Raw genomic sequence first — 23,117 nt, forward strand, 5'->3', positions numbered from 1 at the left:
CCAGGTGATGATAATCATTAATAAAAAAGGAGCAGAATTGGCTAGCTACATTGGAAAGATAGACACATTTGACTGCACAGAAGATAACTGGCAGCTAATATATGGAAAAAAATAAGAAAATTTTTGAAGCAAATGAAAGAACCAATGAGAAATGAATGCCTGTTTTGCTGAGTGCATTGCATTTAAAGACATGCAGTTTGCTTAGGAGTTTGACTGCTTCAACCAAACCAGCCATATTGTGAAAGCATTGCAGGGTCGTTTAGAATCAAGACCATTGTTGATTGCAGAATGTTTTAGATTTCATAAGTGCAATCAAAAGAAAGGGGAGTTAATTTCAACCTGTGTGGTGAATGAAGAATTAGTCTAAGCATTGTCAGTTCGGTAATGGGCTTAATGATGCACTGATAGATCGGTCAGATTGTGCAATCTTACAAAAAACATGCAAAATGGCTGCTAACTGAAGCATAACTTACATTCAAAAGAGCAATTGAAATAGCTGGGTGTATCAATGGAAACAGCAGACAGACATGCAATTGAGTTAGAGTCAGGAATGAAAGTGAGCGTGAACAAAATTGCCATGTGAAACCCAGGTTAATTAAACCTAAAAGATGTAATGTTAGAAATCTCAACCTGTGGAAGGATGAAAACAAGGTATACTGAATTATATTTTTTAAAAAGGAGAGAACTTGGGGGAAAAAACTTCGCGAGAATGAGGCGTGGCTGACGCAGGCAGGCAAGCAAGAGAAACATGGAAAACTATTATAAACTAGATATAAACTGTTAAAAGTGGAATTACTGGTGAACATCTCTACCCTACTTGCTTGAAAAACTCAGAATGAAACCCCTGGAGGAGAGATGATTACCATAATAGATTTATTGAAGCTGCAGTGATAACAAGCAGCAACTATAATGAGACAATATCGGCAGAAACGACTGTCCAAGATCTCTACTGTGTAACCAGGAATTAGTTCTGTTAAATTACACCAAGGGGTTGGGTTTAGTGAGTTAAAACTTTACTGTTCTGTGTGTATAATTTGTATGCAAATTAAGTTGAGTAGTGTTGTAATGGAGAAGTGTTTAGAAATGACAATGCAATATTGAGTTATTTTGAAATAGAAAATAGAATATGTATAAAAATGTATGAATTGTAATTCTGTTATACAAAAAAAACCTGACCTGTATATAAACTTTGTTAATCAGCTTTCCATGGATGATCAACTATTTCATCCAACGAACCAAGAATCAAGATGGCAAGCCACCCAAGATCGAAGAACCAGCACGGGAACAAAATGTTTCACGATGTAGATGATTTAATATAGTTGGATGTACAAGTTTATTTTCATTCAAAGGGTCTTGATTTTCTGCAAGAACTGATTATTTTTGATAAGATACTGAAAGAGATTTACTTTGTTTAGAAGTTATGATGTTGGAGAATTGTCGTGAAAGGAGTTAAGCTGTATATATATATATATATACACACACACATATATATATACATACATATATATATAATTTTTGAAGTTCAATTTGTAGACGTACTGACTGAAACTGAAGTTAACCATAATACTTAAGAATAGGAATTCAATTAGTTTTCTAACTAGGGATAAGTAAAAAGGAAAGGTTAGTCTGTAAACCTTTAAATAGGGAGTAATGATTTAAATAATTAGAGAAATTGCAGCAATAAAGGTTATTCTAATGAATCTCACTAATTCTAACTAAACAGGAATTAGGTTTTCATTTGATATCTAAGATTTGGAAACTAATCAAAATATTGGAATTTTGAATTGTTCTTATTCATGTAAATATTTTGTATATATTGCTTTTTTTTTATAAACAAATTTACCTCCAGAGTGTGTGTTTTTTTATTCACTGCCTCTTTCCAATACCTTGGGGATCTGATGGCCTACTAGCAACTAATGTAATACTACGTAATTTTTCTCATAAAGAGTGCAGCAACCAATCACACAAGACAAGACCAGTGCTACACAGGTGTTACAAGTGTCTAACAGAACCCGCCTGGCTGAACTTCCGAGTTTCAGAGCACTTTAGAGTCATATACTTTGATAATAAATGAAGCTTTGAACAAATTGTGCTACTTTTGTTGCAGGGACCACACATAGCAGATAAATGCAAATTTAAAGGTGAAACTTGCAGAAAATGCAGCTCAGTGGGACACATACAAAGAGCATGATGGGCAGACAAAAATAAATGGACTGTACAGGGAAGAAGTAAAGATAAAAAGTCAAACTGCAGTTTCAAAAAGAGCACTAGTCCACGTGCTATTGATGAAAATTCTGATAATGATGAGAGAAACACAGGATAGCCTTAAGATTTACGGCGTGAAAGCTAACAAGAGACAAACAATATGGCTTACAGAAGTTAACAGCAAATTAATAAAAATGGAATTGGACACTTGTCTAGCTGTTTCAGCCATTCCACAAAATGAGTTTGACTGACCTTTCAAAAATACTGAGCTAAAGCCTGTAATTATCCAACGAAGAACTTGTGCTGAAGAAAAGATAACTCCTGTGAGAGTGATATTCGTAACAGTGAAATACAACCAACAAGCCATGTTGTGCTTGTGTGTGGTTAAAAAAAAAAGGGAGGGCCAGCTTTGTGGACTCATCAGTGGCCGAGACAACTACAACTTGATTGGAGATCCATCCACCATTTGCATGCCACATCCATTGCAAGAGAGTCAACTGGAAGTGAATTAAGAAAGGTACTAGATGGTGCCACAGCAGTGTTTAAGGATGGCACTGGAAAACTCAAACATATCAAGGGTAAAATTATGTTAAGTGAAACTGCGACACCCAAGTTTTACAAAGCCCATCCAGTTCCTTATACCACCCATGATAAAGTAGTCAATGAGCTAGATTGCACGGTGGCTGAAGGAATTCTTTCCAAGGTAGAGTAGAGCCCATGAACAACGCCAGTGGTCCCAGCAACCAAGAAGAATGGGTCTGTCAGGATCTGTGGCGATTTTAAAGTCACCATCACTGAAAGTAGTTGAATACCTTCTGCCCAGGATAGATATCTTTGCAAACCTTTCTGGAGGAAAACACTTCAGCAAAGTGGACTTAACTGAGGGCTCCCTACAGATGGAGTTGGAAGAAGAGTCCAAAGTATTTCTCATGCTAACCACTCACAAAGGACTTCATGGCTATAATTGGCTTACCTTTGGAGCAGCATCTGCACCTGCACTCTGGCAGAAAGCTATGGACCAGGTGCTGCAAGGCTGCCCAGGCACTCCGTGTTACCTGAATGACATCATTGTTACCAGTGAGGATGACAAGGAACATCTTCAAAATCTCAAGACAGTGTTAAAAAGATTCATGCAGTGGTGGATGCCCCAAGGCCAAAATATGTGTCACAGTTGCAGTCCTTTTCAGTGTTTGTCACTTACTATAACAGGTTCCTGCCAAACCCGGCTACTGTGCTTCACCCCTTGAACTCATTACTACAGATCAGGAAGAAATGGCAAGTGTGAGGTGACTTTCCAAAAGACAAAGGAAATGGTGATGTCAGACACTGCACTCAGACATTGTGATCCACGTCGTCCAGTGGAGCTTGTCATGCACGGTTCAGAATGCCAACACATCCTGAAAAAAGATCTTCAGAGCTGTCAGGACCACTTCCTGCTGTCCAGAGTACATCATACGTACGTGTCTCACTTATAGTAAGAACTCATATTCCTGGCTTCCTTGCTTTTATGTTTTGGAGTTACAAAGCCTAACACTGATAAAATGCTGAAGTTCTTCAAAGATTCAAGCAATACTTCTACTATGTTGGCAGCCATCTCCTTGGATGTAGGCCTTCGGGTCCTGGCAACTTGTCTACTTTCAGTCTTGTTACTGTTTCCATAGCTTTATCTTTCATGATGGACCTTGTTTCAAGTTCTTCTTCACATTTGAAAATAGACCATGTTTTATCCTCCTAATGTTTACATTTATCTGTTCCATGAAAACTTATGCAAAATACTTGTTTCAATTACTTGGCATTTCCTTATTTCCTGTTTTTCATTCCTTGACCTCACTCACCAAGGATCCCACATTAACTTAAGCTACACTTTTTGTTTTCCCATAGCAGCTCACACTGTTTGCTTAGATTTTGTATAATTCATTTTCTCTTTCTTTATTAGCTTTATAATCCTTAACGGCTGGTTTGTGGAAAAACACCACTCCTCTGATCTCCCACAAACTTCTTGTCAAACTTTATGCTGTAGTTTTGATTTCGTGTTGCACAGGGAAGAACTTACAGCGTTGTGAAGAAAGAGTAGGGGAATAGGAGCAAGTAACTAGAAATAAACTTGATGAACAGTCTCTTTCTGTGCTGCATTCTTTTGCTATTCTATGAAGAAAAGTGCTCATATTACGTTTGCGTTTCCTTGCCAATCATATTAAATGTACAGTACAAAAGTCTAGGCTCCATATATATAGCTAGGGTGCCTAGGTCTTTTGTACAGTACTGTATGGTGGTTTAAATAGGAAGGTGGTTGGGAAACAGAAATAATACATTGAAAAATGCCCCTCCCTTCATAAAGTCCAATTCGTCGTCCTTCCCTCTCATCAAAGTATTATGCCATTTGGTTCTCAAACAAAAGATTGTTCTGTGGGCCTCTAAGTAGCTGATGTAATAAATGCCAAGCCTAACTTTAATCATAAAGGGGATGCAACAGCAAATGATTTATTTGTAATATTGCGTGGCATCCTCCCACTTTCTCCCTTCAACGCATCGTCCAACAGAGCACAGTAATGAAAAGCAAACAGAAATTACCTTCTACAACATTATCACATTTAGCAAATGTCACTTATTTAATCGAAACAAAGTTAGATCACAAATGTTTGTGAGAAACACATGGCAACCGCACTAACAAAATTAACACATCACAACAAGGAATCTGAAACTTCCTACTCATTACATCTGTTCAAATCTTGGAAGTACTTCAAGCGTTTATATATTTTAAAAATCTTACACAAATTTAGCAACTTTCTAAGCAGAGTTTAATTTTTTTTTTAAGTATACTACTTTTTTCTTCTTTGTCATATAGTTTGCAAGTACCTCAGGCACAGGGTCCTTAAGGCTTCAATCACCACAAGTCACAAGAGGCCAAGCAAGAACTCTTCAGTTCTGTGTAAAAATGTTCTCACTCAGGTCAGTTTCTGATCTCCTGGTTACTTTTTCCACACAGAGGGTTGTGGTTCTGTGAAATGCTCTGTCTGAGAAGGCAGTGGAGGCCAATTCTCTGAATTCTTTCAAAAAAGCGTTAGATAGAGCTCTTAAAGATAGCAGGGTGAAGGGATATGGGGAGAAGGCGGGAAAAGGGTGATGATTGTGGATGATCAGCCATGATCACAGTGAACGGTGGTGCTGGCTCGAAGGGCTGAATGGCCTACTCTTGCACCTATTGACTACTGTCTATTAAAAGCAGCTACACTCACTGCAGTTCCTCGCACTCCTGCTGCAAAACAAACTCCTCTCTCCTCCCCCAGGCTCTTTGACCTGAAAAATGAACTCTGTTTCTGTTATGTGTGCATAATAAAGAACTTCAGTTCCCAGTGGGCAATGTGAGGGGTTCACCCGGAAACGGAAGCTACGGGGGTGACCTGGTTGTTACTCGTGCAGGGTTGAACAGCAGCTCAGAAGCAAAATGTTCTAAAGTAAATCCACACTAAGTTTGTATTTATTAAGAACAAACATATCATTTTCTTTAAGGCTGGGCTGCTGAATGCTTTCAGCATTTTCTACATACAGCACAGAATTTGGCCATTCACAAGTCCATAATGACCCATTTCCACTCATCATATTTACATTCTCCCCTCCTTATCCGCCATCCTTCATTTTTATCACTTTGCACAATCCAACATTCCTTGATAAATGGCTGGAATTAACCTGTAGAATAGCAATAATTCTATTATCGGATGCTCATAAAATCTCAAAGACTAAATTAAATTCTTACATTACTGTTACTAGAAAGGCTATAAACGGCAATTATCTATTCCAAAGACAAATAAGTCACCATTGAAACTGTACGAAATAAACCATCACAGCAGTCCACACAGATATTTCTTCCTGTGACCATATATCACGTACAGAAAAGGAGAACAGGACTGATGTAAATATTTTTTTTTAAAAGTTCTACTATTGATGAATATACTTCACCAACTGGTAAATAGCCGTTTGTGAGGGATGTTGGGGCCGGGGGGGGGGGGGGGGTGCGCAGACATTATGCTGTAATCAGAAGTGTGACAGAATTTATTTGTTTATGCAAGTCAGGGTGCAGGGAGTGGGGGAAGGCTGCTGTTGGGATGGAGAAAGAGAACTCCTAGTGATCCTGCACCTGGTGACACATGCTACTGGGAGTGCCTGCGTGCACGCTGGGGAGAATAGGACAGCTTGGACCTTTATATTGTGGCGAGCATTTGGTCCATAATGGAAGCTCGTTAACTCAACAACCATTTTATTGTGATAAAACACTAAACAGACAGGCACCATGACCCAGAGAGTGAACCCAACCAGTCTCATGCAGACGGGGTGGGGGGGGGCGGGGGGAACCGTCACACACCCCGGTTACAGTTAGGGTGACCCACAAAATACACAAGCAAATAACTGTGTATAACCCAAGCTAAATTGTGACAATAAACGAACTGGAACTTCCCACCATAATCCCACAAAAGCATTTTAACCCAAGAACAATAAACAGTCCTGGTCATTAGAAATGGAGGGGCGGGCTGTCAACAATGCCCCCCCCCCCCAAACTGTCACAATATCTTTACATAGTGAGGCAGAGCGCCAATAGAATGATAATGCATCACAGCATTCCCTCGTCACACAACAACAGGTTCATGAGAAGAGAAGGTAGGAAAACAGTTTGCAGCTTACCAGAGATGTCTATCTGCACCATTTAGAGGCATCGAGTTGAGTTACTCCAACTTAGAGACAGGCCTGTCGGCCCATCTAGCATGTGACAAACTGTTATTCTACCTCTTAACCTGCACCTGGACCATATCCCTCCCGTCCACGTACTTATCCAAGCCTCTCTCAAATGTTGCAATCAAACTTGCATCCACCACTTCCACTGGCAACTCATTCTACACTCACACCATCCTCTGACCGAAGACCCCCCCCCCATGTTCCTCTTTAACCCCCTAACCTATGAGTTCTAGTAAACCACACAAAATGGTGGAGGAACTCAGCCGGCCAGGCGGCATCTATGGAAAAAAAAGTACAGTCAACGTTTTGACCTGAAATGTCGACTTGTACTTTTTTTCATAGATACAGCCTGGCCTGCAGAGTTCCTCCAGCATTTTGTGTGTGTTGCTCGGATTTCCAGCATCTGCAGATTTTCTCTTGCTTGTGCTATGACCTCCAGTTCTAGTTTCATCCAACCTCAGTGGAAAAAAACCTGTTTGTATTCACCCTATCTACACCCCTCATAATTTTGTTAACCTCTGTCAAATCTCCCTTCATTGTCCTAGGCTCCAGGGAATAAAGTCCAAACCTATTCAAACTTTCCCTATAACTCAGGTCCTCAAGTTCAAGTTTAATTATCATTCAATCATGTATGAACACAGTCAAACAAAACAGTGGTCCATTTGACTATACAGTATTCATCTACAGCCAAACAAGCCCTGGCAAAATCCTTGTGAATTTTCTCTGTACTCTTTCAATCTGATTGATAATATTCCTGGAGGTGACCAGAGTTTCACACAATCCTCCAAATTTGGCCTCACCAAAGTGTAAAACAACTTCAACACAACACCCCAACTTCTGTACTCAAAACGTTGATTTATGAAAGCCAATGTGTCAAAAGTTTTTATTACAACCTATCTTCCTGTGATGCTACTTTCAAGGAATTATGGATCTCTATTCCCAGATTCCTCTGTTCTATTGCACTCCTCAGTGACCTACTGTTCACTATGTTAAATCCTATCCTAACTTGTAAACCCAAAGAGCAACATCTCACACTTATCTGTATTAAATTCCATCTGCCATTTTTCAGCCTATTTTTCCAACTGCTCCAGATCCCATTATAAGCTTCGATAGACTTCCTCGCTGTCCACTACACCCCCAATCTCAGTATCATCTGCAAATTTGCTTGCCCTGTTTGCAACATTATCATCCAAGTCATGATGATATACAACAATGAACCTAGCACTGATCCCTATTGCACACCACCAGGCCTCCAGTCAGAGAGACAATCATCTACGACCACTTTATAGCTTCTCCTGTAAAGTCAATGTTGAATCCAGTTTACTTCTTCATCCCAAATGCCAAGCAACTGAACCTTTTTGACCAGCCTCCCATGCAGGACTTTGTCAAAGGCCTTGATGAAAAAAAATGTTTAACAACTTTCCTAGTAACCTCCTTCAAAAACTCTACAAGATTGATTATTTCTTTAAAATCAAAAAAGGATTTGCTTCTTTCAAATATAACACAAGGAAGTAAAAACAAAAAATTTCAACTAATTGCTCTTGGCCCTACACTGGCTAAATTCCAGACCAATTATTTAAAATCCTCAATTATTACTTCAGGAGGAACATCACTGTGCTTTTGTAATTTTGGATTATGTTACATTCCGGTATTAAGATGCAGTTGAGATATGCACTTCCTGCAATTTAATTTTCAGAAGACAACATTCAGGGTGATTCAAGTGTTTTCCCTCAGATTGATTTTAGCACATCTTTAAAAATCCTTTGAGGCATGAGGGGTTCATAGATCTCTGAATATCTATCCTGGGACAACATATTGATGCAATTACGAAGAAGGCACGCCAGCGGCCATATTTTATTAGGAGCTTGAAGAGGTTTACAAAGACTAGCATATTTCTGCAGAGTTACCATTCTAACTAGCTTGGAGGCACCAATGCACAGGATTGTGAAAAGCTGCAGAAGGCTATAAACTTAGCCAGCTCCATGATGGTCATTAGCCTCCCCACCATTAAGAACATCTTGAAAAGGCGATGCCTCAAAAAGGCAGCATCCTTCATTGAGGACCCGCATCACCCAGAGCATGTCCTCTTCTCATTGCTACCATCTGGGTGGAGGTACAGGAGCCTGAAGACACACACTCAGCCTCTTCCCCTCCACTATTAGATTTCCTAACAGTCCATGAACACTACCTCACTATTCTGCTCTTTTCTTGCATTACTTGTTTATTCTTTACATATTTCTTACTGTAACTTATAGTAATATCATTTGTATTGCGCAGTACTGTTGCTGAAAAACAAATCACACGACCTATGTCATTGATAGTAAACCTGATTCTGATTCTAAATCATAACTAGGTGACAGCTACAGAACCACTATTCAGTGCAGTTATACTTGATTAACATACTTCAAAAGAGGGTCAGAGGTACAAAGGGTTAGTTACTTTAACTTACTAGGTGTTATTATTTCACAGGAACTGTCCTGGACCCAGCATGTAAATGCATTTGCAAACTAAGCACGGTAGCACCGCTATTTCCTTTGGAGTCTATGAAGATTTGGCATAACATCAAAAACTCTGACAAACTTTTTTTAGATGTGTAGCTATTTGTGTATTGACTAGGCTGCGTCCCAGCCTGATAGGGAAACACCAATGCCTTTGAACAGAAAGTCCTACAAAAGATAGTGGATTTGGCCCAGTCGATCGTGGAGAAAGCCCTCCCAATCGCTGAGCACTTCTACATGAACCACTGTTGTAGGAAAACACCATCCATCATCAAAATCCTCACTACCCAGGCCATGCTCTTTTCCTGCTACTGCCATCAGGTAGAAGGTACAAGAGCCTCAGGACTCACAGTAGCAGGTTCAAGAACAGTTACAACCTTTCAACCATCAGGCTCTTGAACAAAGGCAGTTAACTCACCCGCCCATCCATTGTGACGGTTCCCACAACCAATGATCACACTTTAAGGACTCTTTATCTTGTTATTTCATGCTCTTGTTATTCATTTATATTTGCATTTACACAGTTCGTTGTCTTCTGTACTCTACCTGATCTTTCATTGATCCTATAGATTTTGTTAAGCATGCCCACAGGAAAATGAATCTCAGGGTTATATATGGTGAAATACAGTACATGTACTTTAAAAATAAAATTTACTTTGAACTTGAACTTTAGGAACAGCTTCTTTTCCTCCATCAGCAGATTTCTGAATGGACCATGAACACTACCTCGCTTTTTGCACTATTCATTTTTCATATACATTTCCCATTTTAAATTATAGTAACTTTTTATGAATTGCCACAAAACAGCAAATTTTATAACATATATTACTGATAATAAAACTGATTCTGATTAAATTATGGGATATAGAAGGTCAGGTAGCAGTATCCTTTTACTCCCGTGCTATGCAACACCCATAACATATAATCAATTCTTTGAAGTAGTAGATATAATTAAAGATCAGATCCTATTACCACATTAAATTTTAATGCACTAAATTTCAACTTACAGCTCTTCTTTTGTGCATTTCTTATCCAGTACAAGGTAAACCATTCCAAAGCTTCCTCTGCCAAGTCTTTCTTTAATCAGATATCTTTTGGCAATCAGGGACCCAACGGAGCCTATTTTTAAAGCGTTCACAACAGCTTTTCCAGCTTCTTTGAATTTTGGCATGTTTCTTTTCTCACAAATACCGACAGACTTTGTCAAGGATTTGTTCTTCCTAATTTCCAAGGTGAAGAGTCTCCCAAATGATAGCAGTGTTGACCAAATGCCAAACACAGTAGATGATCCTGAAGTAACAAAGCTTTAAGTGAACCTGAAAATGAACACAATTCTCAAATTAGCGGTGCAACAATGCAAATTGGACTGAGCTAAGAATTATTACAAATTGTAACCAAGAAACCCATGAGAGAAACTATTGAATAAGAAGAAGCTGAATGTCAATTACTTTATCAGTACTTGTCACCAATTAACAAGCAGCAAAAGAATTAGCGTGTTACAATAGATTTTCTGCCTTAGTTTGACGTATTCACTGAGTTTCAAATAAGAATTGCAGTAATTCATTGCAGATCTTTACAGGATATCCCAAAGTACTCTACAGTCAACTAAAGATACTTGAAACATGGTAATTAATGTAAGAATCACAGCAGCCAATTTACACTCAACATACTTCGATTAACAGCAATATAGTAATTGCCATGTAATCATTTTCAGTTAATTGAGAGACAAGTATCAGCCAGGACACCAGAGAAAATACTATTCCTTTTGTAAAAGACTACATTGTCCTGGGTATGACTCCAAACTGCAACCGGTGATGAGGCTCTGATTGGAGACTTTCAGAACTTTGGGGAAAGTGGAGTTACCCTTTAGTCATTCATTGCTCCCAGGGCCGCTCTGACCCAGAACAGTAGCACCTGCAAGGGTTCCTGCTCAGGATATGAGCGAAGGCCAATGGCTGAACCGACAGGTTCAGTAACTGAACTTATGACGGAGAAGGCGGATGAGCTAGGACCTCAAATGTCAACGGCTATAGTACAGGTGGCTAAACATTTGGGAAGAGAAATGGCAATTTCTTTAGTTCACCCAACAATGGGCAATAGCAAACCACCGTTGCTAGATATTAGGTTTCCTAGAATCTATTTGCAAAGAAAACTATGGTCAAACTCACAAAATGTATCACACAACAACAATGTCAAGAGGAACTTCAAGACAATTCTGAACATGCTTCGCTCAGTAGGGTTGATTCTGGTCAGCAGGGGATCCCCGACCGTCATCAAGCTCATAAAATTCATGTAATGCAAAAGAAAATTATTTCCACTTGGAATGTAAGAACCCTATATCAAGCAGGAAGATTGGACAATGTGATAAATGAAATGGAAAGGCTAGAGATTAACTCATGGGAATTAGCGAAGTTCATTGGATAGGTGCTGGAATATGTCAGAATAGAAATAAAACACTAATTTATTCTTGTGGAACATCCCATACTAATGGAGTAGGAATTCTTATGGATGAAAACATGGCAAGAAGTGTTTTAGGACATTGGGCAATATCAGAAAGAGTGCTCCTTGTTAGATTCAGAGGAGAACCATTTGATTCAGCAATTATACAGGTATATGCACCAGCAACAGATGGAACAAATGAGGATATAGATAAATTCTATGAAGAGCTTGAATAAGCAAAGAATGGATGCAAATCTCAAAATACTGTTATTGTCATGAGGAGATCTAAATGCTAAAGTAGGACAAGATGCTGATGGAAATACCATAGGAAAATTTGGACTAAAGGAAAGAAATGAAAGAGGCGAGAGATGGGTAGATGAATAATCAGGTCATTATGAACACCTACTTTAAAAACCATCCAAGACACTTGTGGACCTGGAAAAGTCCAGGTGATAACACTAGAAATCAAATTGACTTTATTACTATAAACCAAAGATTCAGAAACTCAGTGACACAATGCAAAACATATCCAGGTGCAGACTGTAATAGCGACCATAACCCAGTAGTATGTCATGTAAAAGTAAAACTTAAAAAACTAAAGAAGCAAAAACCTGAACAATCCCTTGACTACTTGCAATTAATTAAGGAAGAAAACTTAAGACAAAAATTTACAATTGAAGTAAGGAATAGATTTCAAAGTCTAGAAATAGAATCTGTTGAAGATGATAGTAAGCATGTAGAAATGAAGTTGAACTCTCTGAAGGATGCCTCGGTAGAATCAGCAAAGTCAAGAATAAATGGATGACAGATGAAATCAAAAATCTAATGGAAGAAGGGAGACAGAAGAAAGCAAATCTTATAGAATATAAGTCCTTAGATAAAAAAGTTAAAAGCTTATGTCAAAAAGCCAAAGAAGAATGGTTAAACCAGGAATGTGGGCAAATAGAAAGAATCCCTATTACTGATCCAAAAAGGTTACATCAACAAATCAAGAAAATCACTGGTAAAAAGCTCCTCTGTTCTTCAGGTGGATGTTTGAAAGCAAAGGACGGTACCATTATCACGGAAAAAGATGAGATTATGGACAGATGGACTGAGTATATTCGGGAATTGTTTGAAGACAATCGAGGCGGAAAACCAGAAATTAAGAAAAACATTGAAGGTCCAAGTATTTTAAAATCTTTAGTTTGTAATGCAATAAATAAGATGAAGAAAGGAAAGGCAGCAGGTCCTGATGAATTAGTAATAGAACAAATTATTGCCCTTGAAGATTATAGAATTGAAAAACTTACTGATTTAATCAATGACATTTATGAGACTGGAATAATACCAGAAGAGATGAAAAAATCAGTATTTATCACTCTTCCTAAGAAATCTGGAGCAATAGAATGTGAATTACATAGGACCATAAGGTTAATGAGTCATATCACCAAGATACTTCAAAGAATTTTGATGACAAGAGCTGAAAGTAAGGTACAAGCTGAAATAGGTAAAGAACAACTTGGTTTTGTGAAAGACAAAGGTACAAGAAATGCAATATTGATGTTAAGTATACTATCAGAACAAGATATTTAAGTGCAAAAAGATTTGCTTGTTTTATCGACTACACAAAAGCATTTGATAAAGTGAAGCACAATAAGTTATATGAAATATTACAGGAAACTTTAGATCTAGATTCGAAAGACCTCCGCCTAATCAGAAATCTGTACTGAGAACAAACTGCCACTGTAAGAATAGATAGAGAAGTGAGTCAGTTTACGAAAATCAAGAGAGGCGTTAGACAAGGGTGTGTTTTCTCCCCTGATTTATTTAATGTGTACAGTGAAACAATATTACAAAAAATAAGAGATATCTTGGGAATCAAAGTTTGCGGTGAAAACATCAATAATTTCAGTTATGCAGATGACTCTGTGTTAATTGCAAGTACAGAGGAAGAACTACAAAACTTAATTGATATAATTGCTGAAGAAAGTGCAAAAATGGGTCTATCTATCAATTGCAAAAAGACAGAATGTATGGTGATATCCAAAAAGAAGGAGAATCCTATCTGCAGGCTGAGAATAAACGGGGAAGAGATAAAACAAGTACAGAACTTTTGCTACTTAGGAAGCTGGGTGACATCAGATGGCAGGTGCGACATGGACATCAAAAGAAGAATAGGGATGGTGAAAGACACCTTTACGAGAATGGAGAGTTTACTGACCAATACTAAACTTAGGCATGACAACCCACCTCAGAGTACTGAAATGTTACGTTTATCCAGTTATGTTTTATGGCTCAGAATGTTGGACAATATCTAGCAACATAAGGAAACGAATTGTAGCAGCAGAGATGTGGTTTTTGAGGAGGATGCAAAGAACATCATGGACAAAACAAATATCTAACGAGGATGTCATGAACAGAGCAAACACAAAAAGAGAAATAATGTATGAGATCATGAAAAGGCAATGCAACTTCATTGGACATGTGATTAGGAAAGAGGAGTTAGAATGTATGGTAATTATGGGAAAGATTGAAGGGATGAAAGCAAGAGGAAGACAAAGACAAATGATGATGGAGACAGCAGCCAGAGAATTGGAAATGAATACTAATGAACTGATCCACTTGACCCAAAACAGGAGTGTGTGGGCCATAGCAGTCAAAGCTCAAACTGGGCACGGCACCTGATGATGATGATGAAAAGACTACAATGATGCCATTAGATCACCTGAGAGTGCAGACAAGGCCATGTTACAATGTCTTATCTGAAAGTGCAACACTCTCTCGTATCACAGTAACCAGCCTCCCCTCTATGGACTGTTTATACTTCTCACTGCTTCAATTAAGCAGCCAGTGTAATCAAAGACTCCACCCACCTCAAACACTCACCATTTTCCCTATCCATCAGCCAAAGTTTTTTGTACATTTTTGTACTAACACCATAGGTAAAATAAAGGATGAGGTCCTGCTTAGTGAATATATGGAGCTAGGTAAGAAATTTGGAATTATGCATGCCCGATTCACTGTTTTATTGGAGAACGATGGGGGCAGATGGCGGGGGTGCTGCGTGGCCTCAGTTGTAGTGAAGACTGGGCCTCAAGTTGCTCTGTCGCCTACTTGCAGCCACCCAGGAGAGAGCTGTCAAAGCTGTTGCACTCCACCAGAGGCGATGTGGTGTCCATGCTGGAGTCAGTGCTGCCCTCTGGTGTTCACTTGGCAGAAGACAAGATGCATTGTGTTTGATTGCAGACTGCTGTGAGATTCACGAACTCATGGACTTGGACTATATATTTTTTGTATGTGACCGCATTTTACTGCTGTCTTATATGTTCTACGTGTGCCTTGTGCTGTGAATGAATGTTGGTACTGTGTTTTGCACCTTAGCCCCGGACTAACGCTGTTTTGTTTGGCTATATTTATGGGCATTCATGTACGGTTGAATGACAATTAAACTTGAACTTAAATACTAGGGTGTTATTGGTGGGAGATTCAATTGTAACTGATGTGCCAGCTGGGTAGCACTTTTGGGCCAGTGATCACAATTCTATTAGTTTTAAAATAGTTATGAAAAAATTAAACCAAGTCCACCTGTTAAAGTCCTGAACTGAAGCAGGGCCAACTTTGAGGGCACAAGGCGAGATGTAGCTGGGGTTGACTGGATGACTATTTAAATGTAAAGGAACAGTTGGCGAGTGGAGGCCTTTAAAAGGGTCATTTCAAGCGTCCAAGACAGCATGTTCCTGTTAGAGTAAAAGGTAGACATATCAAGTTCAGGGAACTCTAGCTGATGAGAGATGTCAAGGCTCCAGTAAAGAAAAAGGAGGAAGCATCAATTGCATTTAGGCAGCTGGGCGTGAATGAGCATAAAACGTTTAACACCATGCTTAAATAGAAAATCAGGAGGGCAAAAAGAGTGTACGAGATGGATTTGGCAGGTTGGGTTAAAGATAATCCCAAGAGGCTCTTCAGTTATACTAAGAGTAGAAGGGTGACTAGGTCGTCTCAAAGACTAGTGGAGCTGCAGAAGATATCTGATATTTTTCATGTCTATTTCTCCTTAGTATTTACCAGTAAGGAGAAATAGACCTTAATATCTCATATAACATTTATAGATGCTAATGAAATTAGGGTAATAATTAAGTGAGATCTTAGGTCACATGCAAAATTGTGAGGATGGAAATATATACAGCCTTGAGACACAGCAAGGTGGAGAAATCCTCATGCCCTAACCAGGTGCAGCCCTGGATATTATGGGAGTTCAGAGAAGAAATCACAGAGGCCATTATAAAGGTATTTGCTTCTTTATTAGTCATTGGCAAAGATCCAGAAGACTGGAGGGTGCCTAATGTTGTTCCATTGTTTAAGGGTATCAAGGACAGGCCAGGAACTACAGGCTGGAGATTCTGACTTCAGTTGTAGGGAAGTTGCTGGAGAGAATTCTGATGGACAAGATCTACCATCACTTGGATAGTCAACGCCTGATCTGGAATATTCACCATGGTTATGTTCATGGAAGGTCATATTTGATGAATTTTTAGGTGTTTTTCAAAGAGGTAGCTAATGGGATAGATAACAGCAAGGCATTCACGATGTCTATGTGGTCTTTAGGCTTTGATCTGGAAGGCTACGGTGCATGGTAATCAGAAGGAGGTAGAAAGGTGCGAGCAAAATGTGCTCGGTGACAGGAAGCAGAAGCTGATGTTTTAAGGTCGATTCTCTGCCTGTAGCCTGTCCTGTATTGTATACAGTTTTTCTTACCCTGTTATAGGAAAGACATCAACCTGGAGAGGGTGCAGAAGAGATTCATGAGGATGCTGCCTACAGCAGAGGGTTTGAGTTATAGGGAAAGGGTGGCTTTGCTGGGAGCAAAGGAGAATGAGAGGTGGCCTCATAGAAGTTTATAAAATCATGAGGAGTATGGATAATGTGGACAATTATAGACTTTTTCCCCCTGGGTTGGGGAGTCAAAAACTAGGGAACACAGATACAAGATAAGGGGGGAGAGACTTAAAAGGGACCTGAGATGTCACTTCTTTACACAGAGAGTAAGGATTACCAGCAATGCAAACACGAGAAATTCTGCAGATGCTGGAAATTCAAGCAACACACATCAAAGTTGCTGGTGAACACAGCAGGCCAGGCAGCATCTCTAGGAAGAGGTACAGTCGACATTTCAGGCCCAGACCCTTCCTCAGGACGAACCGAAGGAAGAGCTAGTAAGAGATTTGAAAGTGGGAGGGGGAGGGGGGGAAGATCCAAAATGATAGGAGAAGACAGGAGGGGGAGGGATGGAGCCAAGAGCTGGACAGGTGATTGGCAAAGGGGATATGAGAGGATCATGGGACAGGAGGCCCGGGGAGAAGGAAAAGGGAGAGGGGGGAAAAACCCAGAGGATGGGCAAGGGGTATAGTCAGAGGGACAGAGGGAGAAAAAGGAGAGTGAGAGAAAGAATGTGTGTATAAAAATAAATAACGGATGGGGTACGAGGGGGAGGTGGGGCATTAGCAGAAGTTAGAGAAGTCAATGTTCATGCCATCAGGTTGGAGGCTACCCAGACGGAATATAAGGTGTTGTTCCTCCAACCTGAGTGTGGCTTCATCTTTACAGTAGAGGAGGCCGTGGATACACATATCAGAATGGGAATGGGATGTGGAATTAAAATGTGTGGCCACTGGGACATCCTGCTTTCTCTGGTGGACAGAGCATAGGTGTTCAGCAAAATGATCTGCCAGTCTGCATCGGATCTTGCCAATATATAGAAGGCCGCATCGGGAGCACCGGACGCAGTATATCACCCCAGCTGACTCACAGGTGAAGTGTCGCCTCACCTGGAAGGACTCACCTGGAGGGATCTCCCCCTCCCCCTCCCACTTTCATATCTCTTACTAGCTCTTCCTTCAGTTAGTCCTGATGAAGGGTCTCAGCCCGAAACGTCGACTGTACCTCTTCCTAGAGATGCTGCTTGGTCTGCTGAGGTTACCAGCAATGAGCTGCAAGAGGTGATCAAAACAGGCCTACGATTTGTAACCAGACCTACTTTTCTAATGTTTTGAGCAGGACAGAGGAGGAGGAATGGTAAAGTATTAGTTATAACAATAGTAACTAAACCACATTAGCTGTCGAACATATAACCAATAGAAAATTAAATCTAATTTGTTTTATTCTAATCCAATTTCATTTAAGAGTTATTGAGGTGCATGGAGGGGAGGACACTGAAGAGTTAGGGGCCAAATACAGGCAACTGGGATTGGCAGGGAGGATGCTGAGGTTAGTACGGAGTAGTTGGGCAGAAAGGCCTGTTTCTATGTTGTATACTCTACAACTCAAGCTCAACTATCACTTGCACTTTTCTATCAACTCCTGTGACACCGCGGCAACATTCATCCCCTTCATCAGATCACATGATTTCTGATAGATGAGTTGTACATCAATAAAAAATATTAATATGGATAAAGATGCAATCTGTGTGTGTTTGGGAATGAATTGCCTACATTGGTACTGTAGGATACATTGCAATGATTTCTTTACATTAATTAAAAAGCTGTGGCTCCTTAAGCTTAGTGAATTACATAACAGCTGAAAAACATTCCATAATATTCTAATTACTTTTCTGTATATGACAATATTTCTTCACAAATGGTGACAATGGTGATAATCAGAAGGGGTTAAAGGACCACATACTTATGGATGTCACATCGGATTAATAACTAGCCTGAAATAGATAATTAATATTTTAATTAGATTTTATTTTCTCTTGGCAATAAGGTCAAAACATGTTTAGCAGCTAATGTGGTCTGAGTTGCTATGGTTATGACTAATCCTTTATTACTCCTCCACCCCTGTACTGCTCAAACTAGGTCCAGTTACAAATCTTAACTCTTACCATGACGTTCTATGGGAGCAAATAGCTTATGTTCATACTGTTAACATGTGCAGATTGAACACAAATAACATAGAATTAAAAAGGAAATACAGTTGGAGAGTGTTCAGAAAATATCCAAAATCTATTCCAATAATCTAAGTAGGCCAATGACATTATGTTATAAAACTCCTCCCAGTTACCTCCCAACAATCCTTTGTTAATTAACAGTTTCAATAAGGTTCCACCCCCCCCCACCATAATAAACATTTTCACTCTGGACACAAATTACAAAAGCGCTTCCTGGTATCAGTTCCTGGCAGCAGTTGGATCCTCCAGGGCCTGGAAAAGCTCATCGCATGGGCAAGGATGAGCTTTAAACCAGCTAAATCCAGCTCCATGGTGTTGAAGAAGGGCAAAGTGGTGGACAAGTTTTGTTTTACCTTGGATGGCACTACAATTCCATCTATCACTGAGAAGCCAGTCAAGAGCTTGGGGAAGGTCTTCGACTGTAGCCTCAGAGATGCAACTGCTGTCCCATCAACTTTCAAGGAGCTTGAGATCTGGCTCACCACGGTGGACAAGTCAGGCCTACCTGGAAGGTTCAAAGCCTGGATTTACCAGCATGGCATCCTACCCCGAATCCTGTGGCCCCTACAGGTATACAAGGTGCCTGTGACAACTGTGGAGTTGCTGGAGAGAAAGGTCAGTAACCACCTTCGGAGGTGGCTGGGCCTACCTCGTAGTCTGAGTGGCGCAGCACTGTACAGAAGGTGCAATAAGCTGCGACTTCTCTTCAGCAGCCTGGACAAGGAGTTCAGGGTTTCTCGCACAAGAGAGGTGCTGCAGTACAGGGATTCCAAGGACCCTAAAGTGGCAGCAGCAGGCATCCGGGTACGGACGGGCAGGAAGTGGAAGGCACAAGAAGGGCTGGTGGTAGCAGAGTCCCGGCTGAGACACAGGGCTCTGGGACAGTGTCAACTGGGCGAGCGGGGCTGGGCTCCGTTTCACAACCTCGCTATGACAAGGCAGAAGGCCATGAAAGAGAGAAAGGGTGGGGGGGGGGGAAGAGGAGAACCAGAGGGAGGTGATGGGCAGACAAGGAGATAAGGTGAGAGAGGGAAAAGGGGATGGGAAGTGGTGAAATGGGGGCATTACTGAAGGTTGAGATATCGATGTTCATGCAATCAAGCTGAAGGCAATCCAAATGGAATATAAGGTGTTGTTCCTCCAACCTAAGTGTGGCCTCATCACAACAGTGGATGATTATATCGGAATGGGAATAGTCATAGTCATAATCATACTTTATTGATCCCGGGGGAAATTGGTTTTCATAACAGTTGCACCATAAATAATAGTAATAGAACCATAAGATAGTTAAATAGTAATATGTAAATTATGCCAGTAAATTATGAAATAAGTCCAGGACCAGCCTATCGGCTCAGGGTATCTGACCCTCCATGGGAGGAGTTGTAAAGTTTGATAGCCACAGGCAGGAATGACTTCCTGTGACGCTCTGTGTTGCATCTCGGTGGAATGAGTCACTGGTTGAATGTACTCCTGTGCCCACCCAGTACAATATGTAGTGGATGGGAGACATTGACCAAGATGGCATGCAACTTAGACAGCATCCTCTTTTCAGACACCACCGTCAGAGAGTCCAGTTCCATCCCTACATCACTGGCCTTACCAATGAGTTTGTTGATTCTGTTGGTGTCTGCTACCCTCAGCCTGCTGCCCCAGCACACAACAGCAAACATGATAGCACTGGCCACCACAGACTCGTAGAACATCCTCAGCATCGTCCGGCAGATGTTAAAGGACATCACTCTCCTCCGGAAACAGAGACAGCTCTGACCCTTCTTGTAGACAGCCTCAGTGTTCTTTGACCAGTCCAGTTTATTGTCAATTCGTATCCCCAGGTATTTGTAATCCTCCACCATGTCCACACTGACCCCCTGGATGGAAACAGGGGTCACCAGTACCTTAGCTCTCCTCAAGTCTACCACCAGCTCCTTAGTCTTTTTCACATTAAGCTGCAGATAATTCTGCTCACACCATGTGACAAAGTTTCCTACCGTAGACTTGTACTCAACCTCATCTCCCTTGCTGATGCATCCAACTATGGCAGAGTCATCCGAAAACTTCTGAAGATGACAAGACTCTGTGCAGTAGTTGAGTCCGAGGTGTAAATGGTGAAGAGAAAGGGAGACAAGACAGTCCCCTGTGGAGCCCCAGTGCTGCTGATCACTCTGTCAGACACACAGTGTTGCAAGCACACGTACTGTGGTCTGCCAGTCAGGTAATCAAGAATCCATGACACCAGGGAAGCATCCACCTGCATCACTGTCAACTTCTCCCCCAGCAGAGCAGGGCGGATGGTGTTGAATGCACTGGAGAAGTCAAAAAACATGACCCTCACAGTGCTCGCTGGCTTGTCCAGGTGGGCGTAGACACGGTTCAGCAGATAGACTCCTAGTCGGGGCTGGTAGGTGAACTGGAGGGGATCTAAGTGTGGCCTGACTATAGGCCGGAGCAGCTCCAGAACAAGTCGCTCCAGGGTCTTCATGATGTGGGAGGTCAATGCCACTGGTCCATATTCATTGAGGCTGCTGGGGTACGGCGTCTTCAGCGCAGGGACGAGGCAGGACGTCTTCCACAGCACAAGAACCCTCCGGAGCCTCAGGCTCAGGTTGAATACATGGCAAAGTTCTCCAAGTAGCTGAGGGGCACAGGGGAAATGGAATTAAAATGGATGGCCAGTGGGAGATCCTGCTTGTTCTGGTGGACGGAGCATAGATGCTCAGCGAAGCAGTCTCCCAATCGACGTCGGGTATCACCGATATACAGGAGGTCAAGTTCAAGTTTATTGTTAATGTACACTCAGTGGCCACTTTATTAAGTACGCCTGCTCTTTAATGTAACTATCTAATCAGCCAGTCATATGACAAGAACACAATTCATTAAAGCATGCAGACATGGGTCTAGAGGTTCAGTTGATGTTCAGACCAAACAGGGAAGAAATGAGATCTAAGTGACTATGAACACAGAATCATTGTTTGTGCCAGACAAACTGCTGATCTCCTGGGATCTTCACGCACAACAGTCTCTAGAGTTTACAGAGAATGGTGTGAGAAACAAAAAGCATCCAGTGAGCAGCAGTTCTGCAGATGAAAACGCCTTGCATTTGAGAGAGGTCAGAGGAGAACGGTCAGACAGGTTCAAGTTGATCAGAAAGCAACCAGTAACTCAAATAACCATGCGTTATAACAGTGGTGTGCAGAAGAGCATCCCTGAATGCACAACACATCAAACTTTGAAGTGGATGGGCTACAGCAGCAGAAGACCAGGAGCAGACATTCAGTGACCACTTTATTAGATATAGGAGGGAATGGCAGGGGCGAGGTGGTGAAGCCTCGCTCACCTCAATCACTTCAGGAAGTGGAGACACTAAAGTGGTAGTGTTGAGGGACCAGGTGAGGTCATCTGTTACCTGCATTCCCTGAAACTTATTTACGTTATATTGTAGTCTCACTCCGTCTTAGTTGGAAAAGAAATTATTCATGATCTAAAATAAGTATATTTTAATTTCAACCTGTTTTACATCAGCAAAAGAATGGTTTGTTGTGTGCAGGTGAAAAATATGTAATACTGTGGCAACCCACTTTCTAGCACACATGAACCGGCTCACGAAACAGCGCGCGCAGGCAGAGAGGCCGGCGCCAAAAAGGGCGCCAGGCCATCTTCACCAGCAGGGGGAAAATCCCGCGCACGGAAAGGGTCTAGGAATATGCATTCCCCACAGCAGTCCTGCCCAGGGAGGGCGGGAACGGGAAGGCTTTAAAGCAGGCCGCGAAGTTTGAACAAACCTCTTTCATCGCAACTCTAAGTCACCGACTACTTATGGTTATTTTAGCGCTGTGTAGCACACCGCTACAATTGGTGACCCCAACGGCCCAAACGATATTTGGACCAGAGATGACCGACGCCGCATCTGTTCACGCAGTTTCGTTAAAACTGCCAAGCTTTTGGCCGCTGCGACCCCATTTATGGTTCGAACAAGCAGAAGCTCAATTCCACATTCGGCAGATAACCTCGGAGTCCACTCGCTACTACTACGTGCTGATCTCCCTCAACCAGGAGACAGCTGCACAAGTTGAGGAGTTTATACAGTCGCCCCCGGAGGACGGCAAATACACAGCATTCAAAGCCCTGCTCATAAGGACTTTCGGACCCTCACGGCGCGAATGAGCACGCCGCTTAATGCACCTGGATGGTTTGGGAGACAGGCCACCATCAGCATTAATGAATGAGATGCTGGACCTGGCTGAAGGACACAAACCCTGCCTCATGTTTGAGCAGGCGTTCCTAGAGCAACTGCCCGAGGACATATGCCTGCTGCTGTCCGA

The 23,117-nt window shown here is 41.3% G+C and overlaps 1 protein-coding gene across 3 annotated transcripts in view; it reads right to left on the reverse strand.

The window, feature by feature from the left end:
- Nucleotides 1–23,117, reverse strand: part of nek11 (NIMA-related kinase 11) — a 355,541-nt gene that overhangs the window by 319,658 nt on the left and 12,766 nt on the right. For all 3 annotated transcript variants that reach the window (XM_072283318.1, XM_072283316.1, XM_072283319.1), the window contains exon 2: nucleotides 10,439–10,747. In XM_072283318.1, coding sequence (XP_072139419.1) covers nucleotides 10,439–10,602 — 164 coding nt within the window. In that variant the 5' untranslated portion in view covers nucleotides 10,603–10,747. The remainder of the gene's footprint in view (nucleotides 1–10,438; nucleotides 10,748–23,117) is intronic.

This window comes from Mobula birostris, chromosome 19 (assembly GCF_030028105.1).
Source record: "Mobula birostris isolate sMobBir1 chromosome 19, sMobBir1.hap1, whole genome shotgun sequence".
In the NCBI taxonomy this organism is placed as follows: Eukaryota; Metazoa; Chordata; class Chondrichthyes; order Myliobatiformes; family Myliobatidae; genus Mobula; species Mobula birostris.